Here is a 26,902-nt window from a genome sequence, read left to right on the forward strand (position 1 = left end):
CTACTATTACTACTACTTATTTAGTGTTTGTCCCACTTGATGGCGGGGTCTGCTTTACAGTTCACCTGGTCGTGTTCTCGGTCAGGGTGTATGCCAGCAGTCTTCAGGTCATTGTGCAATGTGTCCAGTGTTGTTTCAGTCACCCCTTGGGTCTCTTGCCAGACATTTTTAAATCAAGAGCAATTTTGAGAATCTGGGAGACTACTGCAGCCTAATTTAAATGCTTTTCAAAATATAAAACATCCATAACCCTGAGCACTGACAACTTTTATGAGAAATATGGGCTCTTTCAAAATTCAGCCCAATCCTGTTTCAGGGACTTTTACAGAATGAGATCAGGTTTTTAAGCGTACATTTTAAATTCAGAAGATCCTAGAAAATACTGTGAATAAACTCTTTGTTCACAAGTAGTGTATGGACAAAAATTCTAATTTCAAGAATAAAACTGATCTGTTGATGAAAGCAGCGAGCTGAGGTACAGGATACCATAAAGTTCACTTTTTAAACATTTCAAACAAATTATTTCCAGTTGGTTGGCTTGCTGCAAGAGCAAGCTGCTGTTGCGTTTTCAAACTACTGTTGGCCATGAATTAAGGGTAAGATACAAAGCTTTACAGGATGGCACTGATGAATTCTGCTGCAAATACCTAGGACAGATAGCTAATGCTTTATTCCATATGTACAAGAATACAAATGCAGTATACTATGCCACCAGGTTCTAGCTAAAATCAGGCCCATTCTACATGTAAAGTAATGGTACTACAGTAGCACAGACTTCTTGCAGCTATTGTGAGGAAGAGTAAGCATTGTTTACATTGTGTGCATTCAAATCCCTTATGGCAACCCTAAAGTAAAACTATCATTGTATTTTCTTAACAGATTTTGTTTAGAGAGAGTTTGCTCTTGAGATCCTCTAAGACTGAGAGAATGGGACTTGCTGAGTTCATCAAGTGAGTTTACATATCCAAGCAGAGATTCATATTCTGATCTCCTGGTATCACAGCTCTACATTCAAGCCAAGCTTAGCATGCAAAACAGCTAGCAATTACTTTACTAAACACTTTCTCATTGTTTTGATATTTTACATTTTCTTTCTTTCCTCATTGCTCTTCGTGTGTGTGCTTCTTCTACTGATATGTTATGTTTGGGGGTCACCACAACATGAGGAACTGTATTAAGGGGTCATGGCATTAGGAAGGTTGAGAACCACTGTCATAGTGTCTATTAGTTCTTTTTCAACAGTTTGAAACTGAGCACAAGAGTTTCATTATCTCTGGATGCAACCAATTAGTTTTTACAGGATACATTTCATGTTATCTGTGTATCAATTCCCTTATGACAAATCTTCACTGAGAGAAGCTTATTGACATTTTTACTTGCATTAATTTTATAGGTTCGTTGTTATTTTGAAATTCAATAGTAGTTGAAGGGACACACAGCAGTGTTTGTGCACATCTGCCTTTTTTTGGAAAATCCTCACTCCGCCAAGATGCAAAGAACAGTCTCATAACTGTCAACAGAGGAAGCACATACACAAAGAGCAATGAGAAAAGAAAGAAAATGTAAAATATCAAAACTATGATAAGTTGTGCAAAAATCCTATTAAATGAAAATTGTTAATAATTCTATAGATTGAACTGGCAACTGATTTTATCTCCACAATGTTAATTTGGAGTAAATCTCCACATTAATTTGGAGTAAATCTCCAGATCTCCACATTCGTATTTTTGACTAGGCTTCAATAATTATTTAAAATTAAAACCAAAATAAATAACAAACATTTCCCCATCTTGCTGTGGTTTATTCACAGGAACATTTCTTGATATTGTCATCTGTCAGCAGATTAGCACCCAGTACTGTACTAAATTGTGGAATAAACAATCAGTTGCGACAGATGGTCTAGATTTAGAGTCCACTTTTTTTAGACCATTAAAAACTCTTTAGTCAGACTTTGCAGTTAATGTGCCTTTGTTTTATTGATGTATTTTGTACTAGCAGGCTAGTAATAACTTTTCCATACAAATGAAATGAATAAATAAATACTACTATTTCGCATGAGATGTACCTGAATACTTCTTCAGTGGCTCTAGGAATAATACCCAAATCTGATTCTTCTTCTACAGGGAAGGCAACATTATCTTCAGGCTGAGGTCCCAACATAGTATATGTTTTTCCACTCCCGGTCTGTCCATAAGCCATAATACACACATTGTACCTGAAAATCAGAAAGGTTGCTCATTCTTGAAACAAATATATTCTATTAATGGAAGCCAATATCTACACACACATATAAAGTGTGTGTTATTATTTCTAATTTTTAGAACAAAATATCCATTTTATTGTTTTGTTCCAGAATGTATTCTCGTATCCTGAGTAATACTAATATTAGTATAATAATATATAATAATAATAATAATAATAATAATAATATATTATTATTATTATTATTATTATTTCCCTACTCTGAGGAATAATATTATATGGATTGTAATAAATTGTGGCAAGTTCATGGTGATCTGGGGGCAGGGATCTCCGGTGTGGGCTGGTCCATGAGATCATGAAGAGACGGAAGCGAGTGAATGAATAAACAACAAGTCCCTAAAGATTCCAAGAGAATTATTCTGTCTAGAAATCTCTGGTAGAGGTTGTATTGGAGGACCTAGAGAGATTTTAATAAAATCCATGAATAATAAATCTGCAGAAGTCAAATCCACAAGTTTTAATGTGTTTATTTCAACTTGTTTGTGAATCATGGACTGCCTATTTTTGTATATGGCCAAAGGGGCCCGTATGTGACCAAAGATAATGAAAGTATCACCATCTCCAATTTCAATCATACCACAAACCAGTGAACTTCAGGTAATTGTCTGCTATATGGTGTCAGACTTCAATTATACCTCTTTAGCCCACATTTTTGTGTAAAACTACAATAAGGCATTCTCGAAGATGACATGAAATACCACTCAGTCTAACTACAAATAGGCTGAAGGGGAAGATTAATCTAAGTGAAAATGTTGTGTCTCTTCAGATTTTAAAGCAATAAGGTTGATCAAAACCACAGATGGCATAGTTGCTCAACTTTTCCAGAGCCACAATCTGCTTTTGTTTAAATAGAGCATCCCAAAAAGTCATAAAGTACTTTTGTTTTTAATAACAGAACATTTCCTGAAGGGCTGTGAAAAAGCCATGTTTCAAGGCAGTTATTTCAAACAGAAGTTGGCTCAAAGGATAAGATGCTTCAACAATGTGTGCACACAAATTGCACTGGAGGTGGTTACTTGTGTGCGGGGCAGGATATTTGGAATGTGAGAAAGAGTAGCAAACTACTTCTCTTTCCCCTCTGAGATCCAATGCTTTTAAAGGCTAAAATGAATGAGGCAATACTGATTCCTAGCAATTGGATAGTTAAGGGAAAAACAGTTACTATACCTCTATGGAAGATATACTATCTAAGTAGGAATGGGGAAGGGAAGGAAGAGAAAGGAAGAAAAGAAAGAAAAGAAAAGAAAGGGCCTCTCTCTATTCCATCTAAAATATTTGCTCACTCATCAACGCACCCATCCAGCAGAGATGTAAGTAGAGGGGATACATCTGTAAATACTGCAACTTGTGAATCAGTACCACTATAAACTCTGTGGAGAGAAAATATGATTCATTTTGAGAAAATGATCTTCACAGTGACCTTAAGAAAATGATCTTCACAGTGACCAAAAACCAACAATAGAGAGTAGTATGTTTTGATGAAACCTTAATGTTAGTTTAACAATAGTTATTCTCCCCCAAAGCAGTTAGATCTAAAGGAGAGAATTACACATGCCTTTTCTGAAGCTGGTTTAGACATCAGGAAATTAAAAGGGAAGTTCAGACACAACTCTATTTTAATAGCCAGATGCAAGGAATTTAAAGTGTTCTGGACATTGCCGAGCCTGGAGGATCTTGTCAAATCTGAGTTATTTCTAGAGACACAAACTAAGTTAAGATACATTTTATTGGACCAAATGTGTTGGTGGAGATGCCAGAAAAAATTAGATCCTTTGAGCTTCATAAAACTTTCCTTTCCTTCAAGCTAAAATGTTCAAAACATGATTTTAAAAAGGAGAAAAACAAAGAAAACACAATGGAATCGCCTATATTTTCGGAGACTGCCCCCAAAACTCTGGTACTCCCTCCTTTGTGGGACAAGGATGGCCCCGTTCTTGCTTGCATTTTGTAGGCAGTTAAAATGTTCCTCTGTTATCCGACATTTAGGAAATAATGTGAGCTGGGCTTTAGGGAATTGTGTGATTGGGATTTTGGGGTGGGTATGAAGTTTTGCCGGCCACATGACCTTGGAGGTGTCTACAGACAACACTGGCTCTTCGGCTTAGAAATGGAGATGAGCACCACACCCGAGTCAGACATGACTGGACTTAATGTTAGGGGACTACCTTTACCTTTACCTTTATGGAGTTTTAATGCATTTTAATATTTTAGTGCTTAATTGTTTCCATGACACAAAAAGTTTTTTTATTTCATATTTATACTTTAATACATTTATATTGCTTAATTATACATTGTTTTACATCTATTGTTACATCTATTGGGAGAAAGGTGTTATCAAATATAAAAAACAAATACTTTTTAATACTTTGCTGCTATAGGACAAAAAGGCAACAAGATTTTCAATCATCATTTAGAAAAAAAAAGTCTTTTGCATGCCATCCAATAACAGAAATATAATGAGGAGTTAGTAATGAAGAAGCATAAGGCAAATTGATGCACAAAATAAACAGAAAATTAAACTGTCTTGGAGTTAAAACACAGATTTTAAAACTCGGCCAGACTAGACAACTATAAAAGGCCTGGCCTAGGTGAACAGATAGTAGTAGGCAAGCCTCTTTAGCAAAGCTGTTCCATATTAAGGCTGTGTCTATTAAAAAGGACTTTCAATGGTGACACGCTTCACATTATTAAGTGGGAACAAACCGTGGAGGCCTCTGAAGGTCTCTTAGAATACATTGCTCTGCCAGGACCCCTTCTGGTTACTAAAATCTATGGATGCTCAGGTCCCTTTTTGATAAAATGACATTGTAAAATAACATCCCTAATATAAAATGAAACAAATATCAAAGTTTGCTTTTTTGAATTAATGTTTTTCCATGTCATGGCTAATGGAATCTGTGGCTATGGCAGCGCAATTGCACAGAGAGATATAAATGAGAGTAGTCGTCTTTTCAATAACTTGGGAGACTGGAAAGCCCTTCTGAAAGTCCTTCTCACCCTTCAGAAAGGTGGAATACAAATGCAGTCAATAAAATAAATAAAAACATTAAAAACTTTTAAAAACCCAACTTGTATGTTAATTATTGGTTTGCTTTCCCATTGCTTCCTTTTTCAGAGGAAAAGGCCATGAAGACTGATAAGAGAATGGCTGAAAGCCTGGTGAATTCCCATGAAATAGCTATACAACTGAGATTTAAATTTAATTTTTGAAAGTATTATTAGAGTGTTAGAGTAAAATAAATTTCCCATCATGTTACATTTGAAATGTTATTTCTTTACACCCCTTTACCTTAAAAAAAGTACCTACTTACAAGTTATTGTATAGATGTAAAATCCAACAATGTACATTGGTCCAGAAAATGCTCAAGTTGCTGAATTCCAGCTAATAATAATGTGCCTATATTTGCACATGGCAGTTTCTGAACTTCTTTTAAAAGGCAGCTGTACCTGTAATGTATTGCAATAGACTAAACAGACTATAGGATATTGTAGACAAGCTATTTCCATCCAGGTCACATCAAAGCTGGTGTTACAAGTTAACAGTGACAAAATGTGCTAGAATCAAAGGAAGTCACTTGAGCCTTTATTAACAGTGTGGGGGCAACATGTGACCCCTGGCCAAACCCGGCTGCTTAGATTAGGAGTAGGAATACTGTGAAGCTCAAAGGGATGCACTACATCATTTCATAGAATCAGAAATGGAAGACACTACATAATCCGTCAAGCCCAGCCCCTTGACAGGCAGGAATCCCAAATCGAAACTCTCCTGACAAATGTTTAAAAATCTCCTGAGAAGTTTTCATCATATTTGGAGGCATGGTTTTGCTGGCCTCCAGGGTTTAAAGGATCACACCAGTTTGGGGACTGGAAGTGATGTTACATCAGTTTTTTTCAGGTTTCTTAGCTGAAACAAAATGAGAGAGATACTTAGAGCTGGAGGAAGTGTGGGTGTGTGGATATACCAGAAGCTGCACTGTGCGCCCAAAGGGATGCCTAAACTTGCAGATCACAAAATATCCCATCCTCCTTTTAGAGCCGGCACTGGCAAACTTTGGCCCTCCAAGTGTTTTGGACTTCAACTCATGCAATTCCTAACTGTTGGTAAGCCTTGCTGGGATTTCTGGAAGTTGAAGTCCCAAAACACTTGGAGTTTGTCCATGCCTGTTTTAGAGTGTGAAACCTCTAGAACACCATTCACCTGGTTGGCCAAACCACCAATCAGTGTGTCACACATTTCTTTGCCCCAACTAAATGAACATAATTATTTTGCTCTGTGTACTTGCTTTAAAACAAAAACAAACAAACAAACACCCCACACAATAATGTCCAGTTTACTCAGCGCTTTTCTTGCCCAGCCTATATATTTGGAATGTGATCCCATTGTTTTTTCTTTAAAGTTAAATTACAGTCATTTTGAAAATAAATCTTATTTATTTCTAAATAGAAATTAAAATTTGTCCTCTGGCCCATCAGTTTTATTATCAAAAGAACATAAGATGATCCCATTGGATCAGATCAAAGGCCTCTCTTGTCCAGCACTATATTCAGTGGCCAACTGGTTGTCCCAATGAGAAGCCCACAAACAGGATGTGAGTGTGATAGGGAGAAGCTCAGTGTATTTTACAGCTAAGGCTGTCACATTTTCAGTTGTATCACTCTATTTCACAAAGAAATCTAGCAGGGAATTAGTTAAGGACAAATCAGACACATTGATCGGGACACTAAAATATTTTTTTTCAGACCTTTTGGCAGTGTTTAGATTGTTTGAATCACATTGTAAGCTTGGTACTAGGGGTCTTTATGGAAGCTGCGTATCCACTTTCATCACTGGAAATATTAACACACTTTATTTGCAATGTAGTTACACTGATTAGCAATCTGCTTGTGGTTATAGAAAAGGGGAACCTTTAGGCTACTGCACTTTTTAGCTTTTATCTTTGAATAGCTGTTTGAGGTAATTCACTGATTTCATTTATTAGTTGATTTTTTCCATCTTTCCCCAAAAAATGGGATTCAATGCATTTCACATTAAGAGTGATTAAAAATGCAATCAAAACATTCAACACATTCACTTACCAATGCACAATTTAAAATATATCATATAATAAATTAAAATTTAAAAAAACACTTGCTTCGTAAAAGATTACAGAATGTTTTTTTAAAAACCTTTTATATAATGATACATAGACAAAAGTTGTGCCATTTGCAAGTATTTTGAAAGATTTTGCATCAAACTGAAACCTGTATTGGCTGACTCTGCATTTCTTATATTTAGTGAGAAAATATCCCAAGAGGAAAGAATTGTGTGTGGTCCTGCCCTTGAACTCCACCCCTCTCCCTTGGTGTAATCCTTTTTGTTCCCTTCCACCACTGGAATGCAATTTCCAAAATACTTCCAAATTGAAATTCAGATTTTAAACCAAACAAGTTCTCCACCCATGTTATCAGATCCAATGTGTCCACCTTGGCCTGCAAGTGGACCCTTCTGCTGTTGTGTACTCTTAACACTTAGTAATTTGTTATGACTAGCGAATTATTTCTACTGAGAAAACGATAACAAAAACAATTAGCACTACAAATATTTTTTAAAACCTTCCCCTTTTTAAAAGTTTTACTACTAACAGAAAGACTAACTGAGCTTACTGTGTTCACATATGGTTCAAAACACATACATTGGCTGATAATTTTCATTCAATTTTGATTCTTCAAATCAAAATCTTTTATTACGGTCATAGACCAGCATAAGGAGTGGGGTACAGCCTTAAAAAAGCATTGCACATTAAAATCTAAAAGGATAGAATACAGATGTTGAAAACATACTTGATTCTTCTCCATTGATCTGTTTCCATGTGGACCTCACAACAACTATTTAGAGAAGGGAAGCAACTAGAAGGGGATGGAGTGGGAGGGACATTGATGGAGGAGAAGGAGCATTCAGGGCACAAGTCTAGAGGACTGGGTTGGGAAGAAATGATTTACATTTCAGTTATCTGATAGTTCGATTGTTAACTTTTGGAACCAGTCATGATTTGAGTTTGGACAAGGAATGTGGGAGACAAAGGCTTTACATCATGAATTGGGCAAGAAAGTTTACCCTTTGACAAGGCATACTGTCTCAGATTCAGTGAAAAGCAAAGGGGAATCTTTCCAACCAATGTCTTGGAGGCATACAAAAAACAAAATGATTTTATTCTGCTGCCAGTGCACAGAAGAATCTTATTTGGACTTTAGATTCAGAATCTAGATTTATGCCATAGAATCTACCCTTCTTCTGAGATTTTTGAAGAATTTCTGAGGCTATGAAGCCAGAGGTTAAAGAACCACTCTTATCATGCACTATACTTTGCAAAGATTCAGAAAATATACAAAGAAAAGGATATTAAAGCTGCTTTGCACAATGAGACTATGAATGATAACTTTTTTTAAAACATACTAAACAATGCCCTCCTGAAGATTATGCATAAATATTTCAGACGTTTTTCCTCACTCTTCCCCCTTTCAATTGCCTTCCAGAGAGGCAATGTACTGAAGATGGTATCAACATGTATTCTCATCATGCATAAGACAATCTCTCAAATATGACTTGTTGTTATTGGGCCTATGATCCAAAATATACTTGATTCTTCTCCCTTGATCTGTTTCCATGTGGATCTCATTATGAGATCACCTGTAAAGCCATGGTTCTCAACCTGTGGATGTTTGGGCCAACTACTTCCAGAAATCCCAGCCAGTTTACCAGCTGTTAGGATTTCTAGGAGTTGAAGGCCAAAACATCTGGGGAACCACAGGTTGGGAACTTCACAAAAATCATACAGTAGTTGTTTTTCATTCCCAGTTACTTTATAAAAATGCAGGAAATAATAATAGATGTTTGTCTTGTGCTTGCATCGTCATCTAACATTTTCAATCTGTCTGACTGACATTTGGATGCGATGTGAAGAGGCACAATAACTCCATTTTCTGCCTGCCACTTTCTTTCATCAGATATGTAAAGGCAATCCAAAGGGTTCTGTGTGTGCAAAATGATAGGTGTCCTCCTCTTGGTTACCTACACCTTCCAGCTATATTGCTTTTTAATGCAAATCTCTTCCTAAAACCAAAACCCTTTAAAAACAGTCTTGACTTTCACTAGTAGAAGTTTCCAAAAATGTATAAAAAGCTGAAGTTTCTTTTTCTGAAATAAAATCAAGTATTTTGACATTTATTAGTTCCATTTAAAAAGCTGCTATAAAAATAAACATATGAAGTTCATAAGAACCATATGCTTCACTGTTTATAAGTATAAACTGTGCAGGGACACTGAAAAAAAAAACCCCACTTCCAAGAGCTACATTCTTTAATGGAATTTACTATTTAACCCTAAGGGGGGTATACAAACATATATGGCCACACATCTGGACTGTTCTTTAAAGCCTGTAACATTCTGAACTGGAAGCAGTTTTTTTTCAACTTTTCTTTAGGGAAACTGTTATTTTCTTCATGTGAACAGATGAGGCACGATTGTTGTTATTGGGGTTTTTAATGTTTATATCTTGATTTTTTCCTCCCACTTCAGGGACTGAAGGAGGATTACAAAAGTTAAAATAGATACAGTTAAAAAATCACATCATTCAAAAGTTAAATATATAATTAAGCTCTCAATAATATTAAAATGATTAAAAGTATGATCACTAAAAACATGAATATAAATAATACAGTGCATTATGAAAGACACGTCCCCCAAAGCAATCAGTCTTTGAAGGCCTGTTAAATCAAAAATCATCTGTTTGTAGACACATAGCAAGAATGAGCCCAGTTTAACTTTTCTAGGAATTCTTGTACTTGTAAGAAGGCAGCAAGAAGGATCTCTCCTGTGATTCTGACCAAGCTTGTTGTAAAGCAGTGGTTCTCAACCTGTGGGCCCCCAGATGTTTTGGCCTTCAACTCCCAGAAATCCTAACAGCTGGTAAACTGCCTGAGATTTCTGGGAGTTGTAGGCCAAAACATCTGGGGACTCACAGGTTGAGAATCACTGCTGTAAAGGGTAGCTGAATAGAAAGAAGGACCACTTCAGGAGATAGTAACATGGCTCATATGGAAAAATATGGTCCATTTAATAACGTAACACTTGGACTGCATGGGGCATTTTAAACTGTATCTTTTCAAAACTGCATCTTTCCAAAACAGGCTAGAAGCTAGGTGAGATGTTCCAATAATTGAGTTGTGTGCTTCCTTTAACCAGCTTTGATTAACCATCTGGTGTTATCAGCAACCGCAGCATCCCATTTCTTTCCCAAAACTGAGAATCAAGGCAGATCAAAGTAGCTTGGAAACTGAAGTTTTGGGGAAAAGGCAGCCCCACATTGAACAAATTACATTAACACTATGTAACTACAGCATGTCATCATAGTCAGATCCAATCTTTTTCTGTTGGTTCTGAGGAGTTGGGTGGGGGAGAGACATAATATGGTCATTTGTGATTTACTATTAAGCAACTGTGAAAGCTTTTGTGTACAAATAAATATTAAGTAAATAGAATGAAAAGGCATCTATTTCTTCTGCATTCTGGGAGGTAAGGTGTAAATGTTTGATGTGTCTTTGGTTGTTACCCACTCCTCTGGATCCCCAAATCCATTTATTTAATCACTAGCACATGGATCTGTTATACACTGAACATACACTTAAGCAACACCATGGAGAAACTACTCATTTACTGTAAATTATTTATAAAGGACAGACACCACTTCAGTAACTGATTAATTCAAGAGACAAAACCTGTGTTTTTAGAAAGTATGCTTCAAAACTTGGGGCATAAGTTGAGATGTAGTATTTTGAAACCGAGAAGGATAAAATATCATATACAGTCAGTCCCTGGGTTACAAACATCTGACTTACAAATGACTCATAGTTAAAGACGGGGGTGGGACAACAGGAAGTGAGAGATATCCACCTAGGGGAAAGGAAATTCACTCCTGAAAAAGTTATCATGGGGAAAATGTGCCTCCGCTGAAGCTTTATCACCAATCCTTATTCTCACTGCAAGCTTTTTTTTTTTTTTCAAAATTGAACTATCCCAGATACAGAAAGTGAGATTAAATCTTCTGAACAGGGGCGCAGACAGCAAAACAAACACCACAAAGGTGTTAACCCTTCCCTATGCTATTCAAAGCTATATTTATGTGTGTGTGTGTGTGTGTGTGTGTATGGTTGGTTACAATGCTTCTGGCCTTTTTAGTGCATAAGTAGGGAAATGGCAGTGGAGGCAAGGAGTGGCTTTTCCTTGCAGGGTGGTTCCAGACAGCAAATCTCTCCTGACTTCCCCTTGCTTTCTCACGCATAACGGTACATTCCAGGAACTGTGCAGTGAGGCCTAATGGAGGCTGAGTAAATTATTTTTAGGGCTTTTGGGTGGTGTTGGGAAGGGGGTGGGGGCAATCTCGCACCTTTCTGGCTCCAGGAGCCCCGAAGAAGTGAGGTGGGTGTTTGGACAGGCCACAGAGAAGTCCCAGGACTACCCGTGGGCCTGTCCACACAAGGCAATAGCCTATTAGACTAAAGCCTTTCACAAAGGAACGTGTCTAATGGGTATCAAATTAATTCGTGACAAAGCAGAGTTTTCCTGCTTTGTGCCAAATGCAGTTACGATTGCTTAAGGCATCATCTAGATGTCCCAGTGAAATATGCGTGCACGCACGCGTTTTGTGCCCTGTCTGGGTAGGCCCAGAGTTCACTTTGATGTGTTCCCCTTTCTATAGAATGATCTTTGATATACATGGAGTCAACATATACATGAGTATATACAGTCATTACTCTTTGCCTCAGAAGGAGCTTAGAATTCTATTTTGTTTTTATAATTTTAAGTACTGTGGATTCAAAGAATTGCGCAACTGCAGGAGCTTTTGGAATGTTGAGGAATTTTTTATCAACCTCTACTAAAATTCATTAACCACCCCCACCCCCCACCCCAAAAAACCCCCCAAAAACAAAGCTACAATCATGCCGAAGACCACCCACCTTTCATACTGGAACGTCTTATTTATCAAAGCATGACCAGGGCGGCTACATCTTACAATGACAGTTTCCTAAGAGAAAACAAAAGTGGTAACAGTTACAACATATATCATTAGAGACTAAATGAAAAGAAAAATGTATGCTTTAAGCTTCACCACAAAGTAGGATGCTTAAAAACTTCCAAATTGCTAGCGCCATATAGCCAAAATCCTGTCTTCAATATATGGGACTTAAATGCTGCCGTCTGGAAGAATTGTGGAAGGGGGTTCAGTGAATAATAATCTGGGATGCCACACACAGAGCTCCAGGAGATTGGTCAATACCCTTCTCTGTCACAAACATAGCCATCAGCAAGACAGAGTTTCACAGATGGCTTTTACTGAAACAGGCAAGAGATAACAGCATAATCCCCCTCCTTATGCATTGAATCTTGAAGGAAGACCAGGCTAAGATACAGCTTTCAATCCAGGGAGTGTTCTCGTTGTTTTCTATTTATGAACAGTTCTTTTCTCTCATTTATCAGGATCAATGATTCTCTTGTGACAGACCTTCCCTTTACTCATCTCCAAATCTGAATTTACTGAGTAAGGCTGGTGTATTGACAATAAGTTTCTCTTTCCATGGCTTGATTGGGCCAACAAACCTCTGATACAATGAATAACAATCAGTCATACCATATGCTTCAAAGCTTGGATGGATAATATTAATTACTCTTTTTGGCTCTCCCAAGCAAGCTGAGAAGAAATAGTTGAAAGCAAATGTTACCAACTGAAAACAAATATTGAAAGGAAAGCTAGGTATCTTTTTTTAAAAACTGTTCAAACCGATTTCTCATTCTGAGAAAGTCAGGAGATGCCATGGCACTAACCACCCACTCATACTTCCAACACAAGTAGCCAAAATAATCCATATGAAAAAGATTGAGGAGAATGAATAGCATCAAATACTGAAATGAAATACTATACTTTACTTGCAATAAAAACGTACATCTTGGCTCCAGAGGAGAAAAAGATATTTTTCTCCTGTGGCAAATTTAAAGGCAACAATTCCCAAATAAATAGACTGGAAATATTTTCTAATCTTGTTTACCATGCACTTTCAGCAGCTTTCAGACCTTCCCAAATCTACAGTAATTTTGGTTTCAAAGCACACTGCATTAGAAAATTTGTAGTAACTGCAATTCTAAACAATGCTGAGAATGAACAGGCCTGTGTCACAATTCACCACTGAAACACACCCTACCTGTTTTCAGCAATAACTTAATCTCCATTAAATTTGTAGAGCTGGTATAGAAGAGCTTTGAGGAAGTGCTACATTCTTATACTTCATGAGTTTGCCTATACTTTCCAAGCCTAATAATGGGAGTCAAGAGGTGGAATAGTGATGAGATGTTGGAGAATTACACAAGAAAATGCATTTAAAAAAAAAATAAAGTAAAAGAACTGATCATAATAGAGTTATATTGCAGCACCTTCCATTCATCAATGGGAACAGACAAACAATCAAAGAAGTTATCTCAGGATCAAGCTCCCCAACAGTGTCTTTTGTCAGCACCCAAGCAACTGTTAGTATCCAGCAGTTGTTATTCCCAGATTTGTTTTCAACTGTAGAGCCACATAAGTGCAATAAAATAATGCCAATAGAAGGTTATGAGAATATAGGGGACTGCAGCTGAACCATCACTTTCCAAAAAAAGAGAGAAAGGTAACACAAGTGTGGCTAAAATATCTCTATCCAAAAACAAACAAAATGGCATAATATTAGTTTAATGAAAGATTTCATGAAGCAAAGGCACTAAGTGAAACGCAAATGAAGGGGAGTCTAAAAGGGTAGGGAGACAGCATAGGGGTCGATCATGCACTCTTAAGGCAGAAGACCCAAGTTTCAATCCTCAACATCACTAAAGAAAGATTAAAAAGGGATCAAGTAAGCAATGATGAAAGACTACTGTTTGAAACCTTGAAAAGCCATTGCCACCCAGAGCAGGCGGTACTGGGTGGGATGTACCAGTTGTCTGACTTAACATAAGGCATTAACATATGTACATGTGGTGTTCATAAAAAGTGCCCTTCTGTTATATTTCTAAATGCTACCATAAAAGGAAAATTGGCTACACACCTACATGAAGTGTAAACAACATAGGGTATCTGACTAAAAACCATAACTGCCAAGAAAATTAAATAGTAAAACCTGGATTAAAACTAGCAACTTAGTTCACAACGTCATGCCTTTCAAATTTTATTTCTTGCTAACAGGCTTAATTAATACTGGAATGCCATCTGGATCTGCAGCTCAGCTCTCAAGCTCCCTTGCTCTGGTGGATTTAAACCGGATTCTTTCATTGCACTTGAAAGCCAACCTCCATAGCCAGCTGCATTCAACTTTTTCTATCCCATATTTCTAGCCTAGCATCTATGGCATGATATTGAAATAGAAATACAAGTGGTTTAACAGGTAGATGGGAGAAACTTCATTATTATAGCCTGCATGTTATTAACAGGACTTGGGCACACAGTTATTACACCTTTTGCTAATCTTGAGAAACCCTTGTTCAGACACGCAAGTTCATGTCTGCAGGCAAATAAAACTTCTCAGCCTTGCTTTAGTAGTGCAATTACAATGCAAGTGATTCATTTTAGATTACTGTGAGGTCAAATAATGCCCTTTGATAGAAAACTATTAATAAAGGAGACAATAGAAGCCAGATCAGCCAAAGAAATTATTACTTAATCTTCCTCACTAAAATAGCCTTGTCATATTTTTTTAAAAAATATACAACCATGTCTCTGCAAGTCTACATTCAAAGATCATAGACACATGGTGTCTTGAAACAGTGGGTTGCAGTATTTACTAAGGCTGCAATTCTGTGAATGCCTACCTAGAAATAATCCCCATTGAATTCAAGAGCGCTTAACTTCATTTACACATTACTAGGATTGCACTGCAAACCAAAGCAAGTCACTTAGTAATTTATGTCAATTAAAATCTCTGACTCATTAACTGAATGTTACCTTCATCACCAATCTATGAACCAATCCATCAAATGTGTAAGGAGAACCCATCTCTCCCATATGTACCAGAGAATCTGTGTCAATACATGGATGACACCTTTTCTCATGCACTGAAATGATAACAGGGAAAAATATGGGACAGCCTCTAGAACTCACTCAGAGAAATCTGAGTAGTTGGATTTATAGTAGCAGTGGAGTACTAGCTTTCCAGTGGGCTTACTTCACCTCCAATTAAAACTGTTACCATTCATAGATCAACACACTCTTCCCTATCTTGAATTATCATGGCTTCAAATTTTGTCCATGACACCATGACTTCTTTAATTAGCTGAAAACCCTAATCACTGTAAGAGAAGTGCAGGTGTCACATGAAATAAATTTTAGAGTGTGAACACGATGAAAAACAGAATAAAACTGAAGCCAAATTATCTTCAAAGCAAGGCTGGAAGGGTTAGCCTCAGGACATTCCTCACATCAGAGAAAAGAAAATTAACTACTCAGGAAAATCTGCACCTGAGAATGCAAAGCCCCTGTAAAGAAAGGATAGCACTGTCTATTCATTCTTATTCCAAAAAATACTGCCTCTTTAAATTATTCCAGATTTAGAATATAAAAAAATTAAACATACTCACATCATCAACTGCACGTACAACTTTTTCTGAAATGTTTCTCTGCCTTTCAAAGAAAAAATAACAGAAGAATAATAAGTGGAAGAAGGTATATCAACAGTTTGCAAAAAAGAACTCAGGATTCACAGGTGGCCAAGAAACATAGGGCCCAAGATCCCAAAAGTTAACACTGCACAATAGCATTCAGAACACAGGACAAAGTATATCTGCTTTGTTTATCTCCCTACACACACACTCCAGCTGTTCCGACAAGACAAATTCTATATCAGTAGTATTAGTGTAACACTGATTTTTGTTGGAAGAAAACTGCCATTAGTTAATTACCTCAAAAAAGAATAACCAGAAGCTTCAAAACAACTTTGTTCTAGCCATTAGAACTATTTCCAATGCCACCAGTATAATAAAAATGATCAACTAAAGTTATTAAGACAAAAATACAAGCTGAGTATCTCTTATCTGGAATTCTGAAATCCAAGATATTCCAAAACCCAAAACAGTCTATATGAATGGATGGAGGTCCTTCTACACAGGCCCAATAACCTTTGATAGTAATGGGTTTACCTGAGGAATACAAACAATGCCTCAGGTAAACCTGTATAAATGCAGAGTAAACTGGGATTTCCCAGTTTATTCCACATTAATTTGACACTTGGAAAGATCTGGACCTTAAGTTAAGATCTGGATCTTTGCAGATTCCAGGTCTATGGAGATTGACTCCCAAGACTGCTTCCACAGTCCTGGGGTCAATCTCCACAGCCATCCCAATTCTTCAGGCTCTTGGAGCCCGGAGTGGGTCCACCTGCTCCACCCATTTCCCCAAAAATAACTTACCAGGGGAGCCTGCCAGAAGTGCAGGCCCCCCCCTGCAGATTACTCCTGACACGTGAAAATGACACCCCAGGAAGGGTGGAGGGAGAATTTTCCTCCTCCCTCCACCACCTCCTGATGTGTCATTTTCGTGCATCAGGAGTACTCTGCAGAGGGGTCTGCACTGCCAGCAGACCTCTCTGTTAAGTTTTTTTGACAGAAATGGGGGGCTGCATGCCACCCCAGGTCAACTTTTGGTTGACCCGGGATGACATCTAGTCACCCTTAAAGGGAAAGCTCAGGGTTTAGGTTGGAGGGTGGGGACAGAAACCAGAGAGGAAGTGGATTAAAATAACTCCTCCTGGGTTTCTTCCCTGTCTAGAAGGGCCCTGAGACAGTGATACCTTTGCTTTCTGAGGTTTCAAGGTATATAAATTTTGTTTCAGACCAATGTTTTTTTATTGTGTACAAAATTGTGATACTATGTAAATAAGGGGTATAGGGAACAAATGAATGTTGTGCTTACACTTGAATCCCATCTCCAAGATATCTCATTTTCTATGTGTAAGTATTCCAAAATCTAAAAACAAAATCCAAAATATTGAACATTTCTGGTCCCTTGCATTTTGGATATGGGATATTCAACCTGTATTGCATACATTAAAATGCCCCCCCCCCCCCAAAAAAGACATCAGTACACCAGCTGACATAATCACAGGCATGCAATAAATTACCTGTATTCTAAGACTGACTCTCCAGGAGCAGAATCAAATGGTAACAATGGACGAATCCTACAGTGTACTCGGATGTTGCCCCTTAATTCCTGGTGATATAACATAGAAATAGCAATTTAAAAAAACACCAGGATGCACAAGGAGTGTGTGGTCTGAAACTGAACACATATATTTGGGAGTAACACCCACTTTATAACTGTTGGCAACCAAATCATTCATTCTCAAACAAGGAAAGTGAATGTGTGGATCTCTAAATGTTGTCAGCACTGCCACTCCCAGCATTTTTCACCATTGTCTATGTTGTCCAACAGTCCTATCTAAAACATTGTCAGTCAAGTCAATAGGAAAGAAATGGGGCAGCTATCTTGGAAATAAAGATGACACACAGTTGAAGGATCTTAATTTAATATTAATCTACGTTACCCTATATGAGGGTAGGAAACTCTGAATGATTGGGAAGCAACTTTTGGTCTTGGTACTATGCATTAGCTATACTAGGCATGGGAAAAAAAAATCAAACACACACACAAGGAAAATGGTTTTTAACCTATGTATTATTTTACTTTACATCCTTCTGGGGCTGGAAGGGTCCTGCACTCAATTTCTGCACTCAATTCTGAAAGCATGTAGGAGTGAGGGGAAATTCAATTGAGGGAGGATAAGAACAAATTTCTCCTGGGGAGACCATGGGGGATGGTTTTTATTTTTTTAATTTAAAACATTTATATTCCACCCTTCTCACCCCGAAGGGGACCCAGGGTGGAGCACAGCATATATATGGCAAACATTCAATGCCGGGCCAAGAATTCATTATATCAGGGGTCCTCAAACTAAGGCCCGGGGGCCGGATGCGGCCCTCCAAGGGCTTTTACCCGGCCCTCGCTCTGGTCAACCTATGTCTGAAATGACTTGAAAGCTCACAACAACAACAATCCTATCACATCAGCCAAAAGCAGGCCCACACTTCCCATTGAAATACTAGTAAGTTTATACTTGTTAAAATTGTTCTTCATTTTAATTATTGTATTCTTTTAAAGTGTTTTTTTTTTTGCACCACAAATAAGATATGTGCACTGTGCATAGGGATTCATCCGTGTTTTTTTTCAAATTAAAATCCAGCCCTTCAACAGTTTGACGGACTGTGACCTGGCCTTCTGTTTAAAAAGTTTGTGGACCCCTGCATTATATGCTTGCATAAACATTAAAAATATTTATCTCAGCATTAAAATACACTGTTTAAAACCATCTTGATCATCCACATCAAATCTAATTGGCCTGGTAAGGTTTCATATCACTGCTTTATTGCACTGTCCCAAAAGCTTGGTCCCACAGCCAAGTTTTTACCATCCCTCTGAAGGACAGGAGGCAGGGGGCCGATCTGATCTCACAAGGAAAGGAGTTCCATAGCTGGGGCGCAATCACTGAGAAGGCCTTCTCTCTCATTCCCACATGTGACAATGGTGGGACAGAGAGTAGGACCTCCTCGGAGGATCTTAATCTTCATGGTGGTTCATAGGGGGAGATGCATTCAGACAGGTAAATTGAGCCAGGGCCGTCTAGAGCTGTATAGGCCAAAACCAGCACTTTGAATTGTGCCCGGTAGCAAATTGGCAGCCAGTGGAGCTGGCGTAACATGGGAGTTATATGCTCCCTGTATGCTGCCCCAGTTATTAACCTGGCTGCCTCTTGTTGGACTATTTGAAGCTTCTGAGCAGCCTTCAAAGGCAACCCCACGTAGTGTGTGTTGCAGTAGTCTATCCTGGATGTAATATGAGAGCATGGCCCACTGTGGCCAAGTCTGGCCTCCCAAGGTACGGGCGCAGCTGGCGCACAAATTTTAATTGTGCGAAAGCTCCTCTGGCCACAGCTGTAACCTGAGATTCCAGGCTCAGTGATGAGTCCAGGAGAACTCCCAAGCTGCAAACCTGTGCCTTCAAGAGGAGTGTAACCCCGTACAGCACAGGCTATAACCCTATACCCTGTTCGGCCTTGCGACTGACCAGGAGGACCTCTGTCTTGTCTGGATTCAACTTCAATTTGCTCGCCCTCATCCAGACCGTCACAGCGGCCAGGCACCGGTTCAGGACTGACAGCCTCCTTAGCATCTGGTGGAAACGAGTGATAAAGTTGGACGAGTTGTTTGGCCACATGTAGCCCATAAAGCACCTTGAGCCCATGCTTTATATATATAGATCTTTTAAAACATTACAGTTACCAGTGTACTTACAACTAAACTGTTATGAAGTACTTTTCTCTTTTGTTTTTCCTTCTGGTATCTCTCACTGACTTCATATAAAGACTGTTCAAGTTCCATGGCTTTAGTCTGAAATACTGAAAACATGTTTGCACAAATGTTCATAGAACTAATAGGCTATATGTTTTTTCTCGGGTAAAGGACCTAGAATGCCAACAGATCTCTATACAGGCAAAGTTGGACTTGCTATAGTTTAAGGAAAGGAAAGAAATCAACAGGTAAAACAGAAGGTGGTAATGCTCGGACAGTGGTATTGTGTGAATGATCTAAAAAGAGTGAGTGAATGAAACATTATAATTCCATGGTACACACCTAGGCTGGAATCCTATTGGTTAAGCCTAACTAGGTTAGACCCATTCGACTACTGAATGGTGAGTCAACATGTAGGTAAATCCCATTAATTAAGTGGACATAATCCAGTCAAGACGAACAACTGGAATTAGGCTCTTGTGCAGAAATCTTTCTGTTTTCAGCTTCTGCTGAATCCATTAATTTTTTTTGAAATGCATACACAAATTGCATTTATACATTGGCTTAACAAGCAAACACATTTTGTGTATATAACACCTTAAATGTTCTCTAGCTGTATTTCCTTCATTAAAAATAATATCCACTGAATTTCTCAATGTCATACCAGTAACATATAATTCAGCCACATGTAACTGGTCAGGTAAAAACTGCGGAAATGCAAATAAAGTCTAGAAAATATAAGATCTGAGTACGGTACTAATCAAAACATAGAGTTCTTGTCACTTTGGCCTACAACCCTCCAATGCATCAGCCAACCAACTTTTTCAGGCTTTGAACATGTGCAGCAGAATCAATATCCTGCATGGCATGGTGGGGGGCAGGGGGAGAAGAGGAGTATTAAGATATAACATTTCTTACTTTCAATAGTTTCATTATGTAGCTGCAGCCTCTGGATAGCAGACAAAATCTGGTAAAAGAAGTTTTTGCCCTGATGCTGGATATCTCTTGAAAAGTGAAGAGCGGACAAACGGAGATTCTTCATATCTTGTTTCAGTCTCTATACAAGAAATAGAAAGCTGTTACATTGTGAAGAGGTGAGAGTGGGGAATAAGAAAGGAAGACCTTCATATTTTAATGTATCTTTGAACATTTATAGTCAAACCACAACTATAAAAAGTTATGAAGGAAAGCTCGCTTAAAAAAAAAACTATTAAAAGTGGGACAATTAGACTAGGAAACATTTCTTTATTTTAAGAAAAGAGAATGTTGGATTTTAATTGTTTCAAAAGAATATAAAGCCAAGACAAATTCGTCAAAATGAAAAAATAAAGAACATGGCAAACAACTGTTGTAATATTTACTGTTAACAACCATTGCTTGATGATTCTTTGGCACTTCCATTACATTTTTAAAAAAATAACATTTTGACCCCACCATACATCTCACAGATGCAATTTAAACATTTCTGTCACTTTATGATTACCTTTTCTGTATGTCAATATTCTAGCTCAGGGGTCCCCAAATAAGGCCCGTAGGCCGGATGAGATCTTCCAAGGACATTTACCCAGTCCCTGCCCTAAACTTTAGACTACAAGTCACCCTAAGTCTGAAACAACTTGAAGGCTCACAACAATCCTAAGTAACGTGACTCTCTAATCAGCCAAAAGCAGTCCAACACTTCCCATTGAAATCCTGGTATGTTTATGTTGGTTAAATTACTCTTCATTTTAAATACTGTATTGTTCTTTCATGCTTTATGCACTACAATTAAGATGTGTGCAGTGTGCATAGGAATTTGTTCATGCTTTATTCAATCTATAGTCCGCCCCCTAACAGTCTGAGGGACTATGAACTGGCCCTCTGCTTTAAAAGTTTCAGGACCCCTGTTCTAGCTGATGGTAAATGTTTGTAAGATATATTTGTAGTGGAATCAGATTAGTGCTTCAATAATTCAAAAAGGTAATGGGTTTTAAATAATGGGATTTAAATAAATAGTCTGCAGACAGCCATTTTTTGTTGCCATAGAAAGGAGAAACACACATAATTCAGCAGATGTGTGAAGGAGAACCCTCTCCTTATAACACTGATTGCTGGTATGTTCTCCTGGTAGTCTTTGTACATGTGTACAAATGATAAGGGCAGTGGGTATGGCACTAGTAATGTTTGGAGGAACCTTAAGTGTAAGGGGTAATAATGGATAAAGTTTTCCAGTTAGGACACTTTAATAAAAATTCACAAAAATGAAGCACCAGTTTATGAATGTTATGTGGCTCAACTTGGATTCTGAACCAAGGGGCTCGATCCATCCTTCTTCCTGCCTTACTATACATATATACTAGAATGTCTATATACTACAATGTAATTCTGATAAGTCTGTTTACCTGTATAGCTCTGTAAAGCTGGATTACCATGGACTTGGCACTTTGATAGAAATTTTTCTTTCTGCAAAAATTGAAATAATCTGACTGTTCAGGTGAGATATTCCCACTTCTTTGTTGACTCTGTTTAAAAATAAAGAGCAGAATAAAATCTAATCTTGTTACTTCAAAATAAACAGTTCTACCAGAAGAAGTCTATATAAAGTCAAACAGCTTAGATAGTATAATAATTTAGGAAACCAATTGGGAAAATATTTACACAAACAGTATGTTTCAGTGAAGAATCAAACTATACTTCAAGAAGTACGATATGGGCTTGTGGGTGGTTTTGAACAAGTCACCTTGTAAGCTACAGAGAAATAGCTGGAGTGTTATTCGGTGAAAACAATGCTGTAGAGCATTTTAGTGCTGCAAGAATTATTCTTAAAATGACTATTTTAAAGAATACAGTGGAAGGCAAAGGCATGTTTTGGAAGTTCCATCCAAAATACAGCCACACACGTGATCTTCAAGGCTGTTTTTGTGATTTCCATTCTACTGGGGGTTTTTTTAACCTAAAAAATCTGGATAGCATTCCTTGAAGCTTCTATGGGTATATGACCCAGTATTTCACCCTATTTCCAGATCCATAGAGTCATTTGGGGGGACAGAGAAGTGATCCAATATAGGCTTACATCAGGCGAGGGCAGGCACACAACAGCCAATCACTCATTTTTCTTTAAGAAAATATTATTGACCATTTTTATTTAAAAATTTGAGAACAATTTGTTTGTCCTCTTGTTGGAAGGTAGGGGGCATAGAGATATGTAAATGGGTGGATGTGATTATCTGAGACACAAGAGACTGATGTGCCCTGCACAGTAACTGTCCATTATATCTCTAAAGCCTCTGTACCAACAGTTTGTAGATGCATGTAAATAAGTATTTGAGTGTCATCAGAACATGAATAAACTATTCTCAAAATCAGTTTTTCATGTTAAAAATTAAGGCATGCATATTGCAGCTTCTAAAAATCACATTGGAGTGTATTTTCGTCTCTTGTAAAAACCTTCCACCAAAGTTGTCTTGTTTCCTTCATTACTCTTGTAGAGATATGTTTATTACAAAGTGTTTATTATACTGTGTTTAAACTGTATTTGTGGTTTACATTTGTTGCCATGGCCTAGCTGTGAGAGATAGGTTGCCATGGAGACAAGGCAGCAGAGGAGGTGGGCGGAGCTTAAGGAGAAAAAGGTTTGAAAGTGGCAGTTAAGCTTCAGTCAGGAGGATGAGACCCTGAGAAGAGGGCAGAGTCAGATAGGACTCTGGAAAAGTAGTTTTAGTCAGGAGGAAGAGACCCTGAGAAGAGGGCAGAGTCAGTTAGGGCTCTGTGGTGTGAAGTAGTGTAAATTCAGTTAGTTCTTGGTATTTGTGAATATTTCTTCAGCAAGGGAGCTGAAGGTGAAACCTTGTTAGATTGCTTGAGTAAAAAGAATCTAACAGAGGGGGATTTAGGATCGCCAGTAGTGGAAGACTGGAGATCAGTGGTTTGATCCGGTATAGGACAAACAGTGTGAATATTCACAATAGGGAACTCTGAAATAATAAAGCACTTCACTGAAGAAGGAGTTTATAAGATTGTAACATCAAAAGCCTTGAATGTATCTCAACCAAGCCATATTGTAACCATCAAGCCTGTGCCAAGTTCAACATCTCAATATTGCAACAATTACGCTTTGTTAATAATAAACTTGTTCTCTTTGTATTTTAAACCTGCCTCCTCCATTGATTTTATGTTCGGTGCATTCCACTCTACCAAAGTTACCTCACAACGCAAATAGGGATAAACAGAGACTTTAAGACCAGCGTCTCTAATCATATTGGTGGCAGTTTAATTTAATAGCAGTCTAGGAACTTTCCTACATTTTTGGTAATCCCATTTGGTGGGATTAACGCACGTCTTTACTTTTTATTGGTGGCATTGATACGTCTTTACATTTTTGGTGCCATTCGGTGGGATAAAGACTTCTTTACAACTCTTATGTACTGAACTATTAAAAATGGCAGCCAAAACTGGTGTGCATTTATGTTGGCAACAAAATAATTCATTATATTTTCCAGAATTTCTTAAATTTGTCTGCTGCAGAATAGTCCCAGCCCATTATGTTAAAAAATGTATTTTTATTTACAGAAGTTTTGAAAGCTGTCAGAATTTGGGGGAATCCAAAAAGCTGCAGCTGCTTGTGCACTGGTGTTTTTTCCAATGGCACCCACCCACTTAATGTTAGTCAAGTGGAGGAGATTATAACTACAGACATAATGAATTGATTAAAATTTGGCTTCACGTAATGAAAAGTTTCAAATTCCTATTTCTATTTATATAAAGAGGGAAATAAAAATCAGGATTTCTTTTTGCAAAAGAACTCATTTAACCCTAGCATATTTGCCACCTTCCAAGTGTCTGTTGTAATTTATTTTTTGGCTCCAGATTAACATGGAAAACAAGACCTGCAATAAACCAAAGGAAATGCAGGTTGATTCACTTCCGTCTGGTTATTAAGCATGTTTTTTCAGCTAATACAAAGCCCTGCACTTTAATGAAATGGGTGGAAAATGCAGTTACAGCTCTTTGAATATCTTGGGAAACAATCAACAATGTAGACACAGCTCCTTTTCTTGAAAAGTACACGTTCTAGCGCAGTGGTTCTCAACCTGTGGGTCCCCAGGTGTTTTGACCTACAACTCCCAAAATCCCAGGCAATTTACCAGCAGTTAGGATTTCTGGGAGTTGAAGGCCAAAACATCTGGAGACCCAAAGTTTGAGACCCACTGTTCTAGAGCCTTGCTCCAAAAAGGAACATTGGAAACTAGCCAGTAATGTTGTTAGGCTCAGAGGGGGTGTTGTCTGTAAAAACCTCATTGCATCCTTTTTTAGACAAGATAGAAATCTGTCTTGCTACAATACAGTATTCTCCATTTCCTTTAAACCCCCCACCCAACCCCTGCTCCGGTTGCATTTATAAGCATGGAAGGGAACAGGTCTAGTACATATGTGGTGTTTGAAGAAATTGTATTGTAATCAATAACAAAGGACAAGCAAGAGCCAAGATTATATCCAATTGAACTGTATTAACCACAGCATCCAAGTCAGAATGGATCTGAACAATTTTATCTTCAATGTGTCATGCAAATACTTCATAACAGGTAATAGATAGCCTACCTTCTACTTTTGTGTTGTAGAGACTACTTGAGACAGCACATGCTGGTTGCTCTGCAGTTTTGCAACGGAGCCCCGCTGGAAGTAGATCTATGTCATGGGATGGGAGCTGGCGGGCTCTGTTGCAAAACTGCAGAGGAACCGGTGTTATGGAGATTAATTCCAGAGCCACTCCTGAAAGAGCAGTCTCAACATGGATATTGAAGTCCCCCAGAACGAGAAGACAGAGAGGACTCAAACACCAGTCCAGGAAAGGAGACTGGTGAGCAATGAATGGGCAATACATAAAGAAAATCCATGTTATGTCCCTGCAACCCACTTCAACAAGCCCATGTTTAAATCTAGCAGGCTGTGGAACTGGGCACCCAGTGAGAGCCAAGGGGCGCAGAAAGGTGCAACTGCACCTTTCTGCTCCCCTAGGCTTTGCCTGCTGCTAAACAAAGAACCCAATGCAACAAAGCACTCCCGCCCCAAATGTCATCCAGCCTGTTTTGTTACGCAAACCAGGTTGGCGTTCTTATCCTTGTTCAAGGATGTTTTTTCCATTTACTACCTGGCAACGAGCAGCAGCACTTCCAGTTCAGGGGCATTGCTGCTATGACTATCTACTGTATATACTATTTGAAGTTAGGGGCTGTTTGAGGACAACAAAAATGGTCTGGCCTTCCCTTCTCCCATAGTTATAATTTTGTAACATCACTCCCTTTGTTTGTTACATCACTGTGGCAAAGGATCAATTCCCCTTATGCACTCCCATTTCAAATATTTTTTGTTTGTTTTTTTGCTGGCAGGAAAGACAATTATTATTATTTTTTAAATATCTTCTGTGTTCTAATAACTCTCAGGCCCCATCAACCCTTCTACATAATCCAGTTTCTGAATTCAGATTATCTTCTTTGAATTGGATTATGAGTCTACTCTGCCATATAATCCAGTTCAAAGCAGATAATCTGGATTCAGATACTGGATTATATGGCAGTGTAGACTGGGCCTCACTCTATATGAAAAGAGCCAGCCTCCCTTTAGTACCATCCGCTTTGCTGTTGACCACATTGGTGGCAAACCCATTCTCTGAAATATCCAGCTTTTATCCACTTGCAGAAAAGAGTCAGGTAGAGTTCACTAACTGGCACAGTACCTGGGCAACTGGTGATGTTAGCAGCGGTCCATGGGAAAAGAAGTGGAAACAGGCAGGCAACAGAGGAGAGGAAAGCCTCTCTCCTCTGACCAAAATTAAGCCAGCTGCTTCATATTTAACATGCTGTCCATCAGAGGGTGGCCCTGGTTCCATTCCAATGTATGCCTTTGATGGTTATTTACTGTACTTGAGCAACTACCAAACGATGTTAAACAGATTTTACATGTCTGAGATTAAAGGTTGATCCATGTTCATCAAGAGGTGAAGAGCCGAATGCTTTGAAGCCTATTTCTCTCAACTCAGCTGCTGTATTTTTGTAGGTGCTCCCAGGAAAGCTGAGCTCAAAAGGGAACATCTGGTTTTCAGTCAAGTTTTGTGTTGTTTCAACTGATCCCATTTTTTATCCTTAAAGAGTTAATCAAGACTCCATAATAGCAAGAGACTTTTATGAGGTCACACAGCAATTTAAAGTCTCACTTTAGCTTAGAACCTCTTGGCTGACAGTTGCTATTACTGCTAATCCTTGCAGTCTG

The 26,902-nt window shown here is 38.2% G+C and overlaps 1 protein-coding gene across 1 annotated transcript in view; it reads right to left on the reverse strand.

The window, feature by feature from the left end:
- Nucleotides 1-26,902, reverse strand: part of KIF25 (kinesin family member 25) — a 45,235-nt gene that overhangs the window by 13,696 nt on the left and 4,637 nt on the right. The window contains exons 3-10 of the mRNA XM_060753754.2: nucleotides 22,039-22,158; nucleotides 20,576-20,714; nucleotides 19,661-19,764; nucleotides 17,434-17,522; nucleotides 15,896-15,938; nucleotides 12,256-12,323; nucleotides 3,558-3,632; nucleotides 2,066-2,215 (exon numbers count right to left, since the gene is read on the reverse strand). Coding sequence (XP_060609737.2) covers nucleotides 2,066-2,215; nucleotides 3,558-3,632; nucleotides 12,256-12,323; nucleotides 15,896-15,938; nucleotides 17,434-17,522; nucleotides 19,661-19,764; nucleotides 20,576-20,714; nucleotides 22,039-22,158 — 788 coding nt within the window. The remainder of the gene's footprint in view (nucleotides 1-2,065; nucleotides 2,216-3,557; nucleotides 3,633-12,255; nucleotides 12,324-15,895; nucleotides 15,939-17,433; nucleotides 17,523-19,660; nucleotides 19,765-20,575; nucleotides 20,715-22,038; nucleotides 22,159-26,902) is intronic.

The sequence above is a fragment of the Anolis sagrei genome, chromosome 1, assembly GCF_037176765.1.
Source record: "Anolis sagrei isolate rAnoSag1 chromosome 1, rAnoSag1.mat, whole genome shotgun sequence".
In the NCBI taxonomy this organism is placed as follows: Eukaryota; Metazoa; Chordata; class Lepidosauria; order Squamata; family Dactyloidae; genus Anolis; species Anolis sagrei.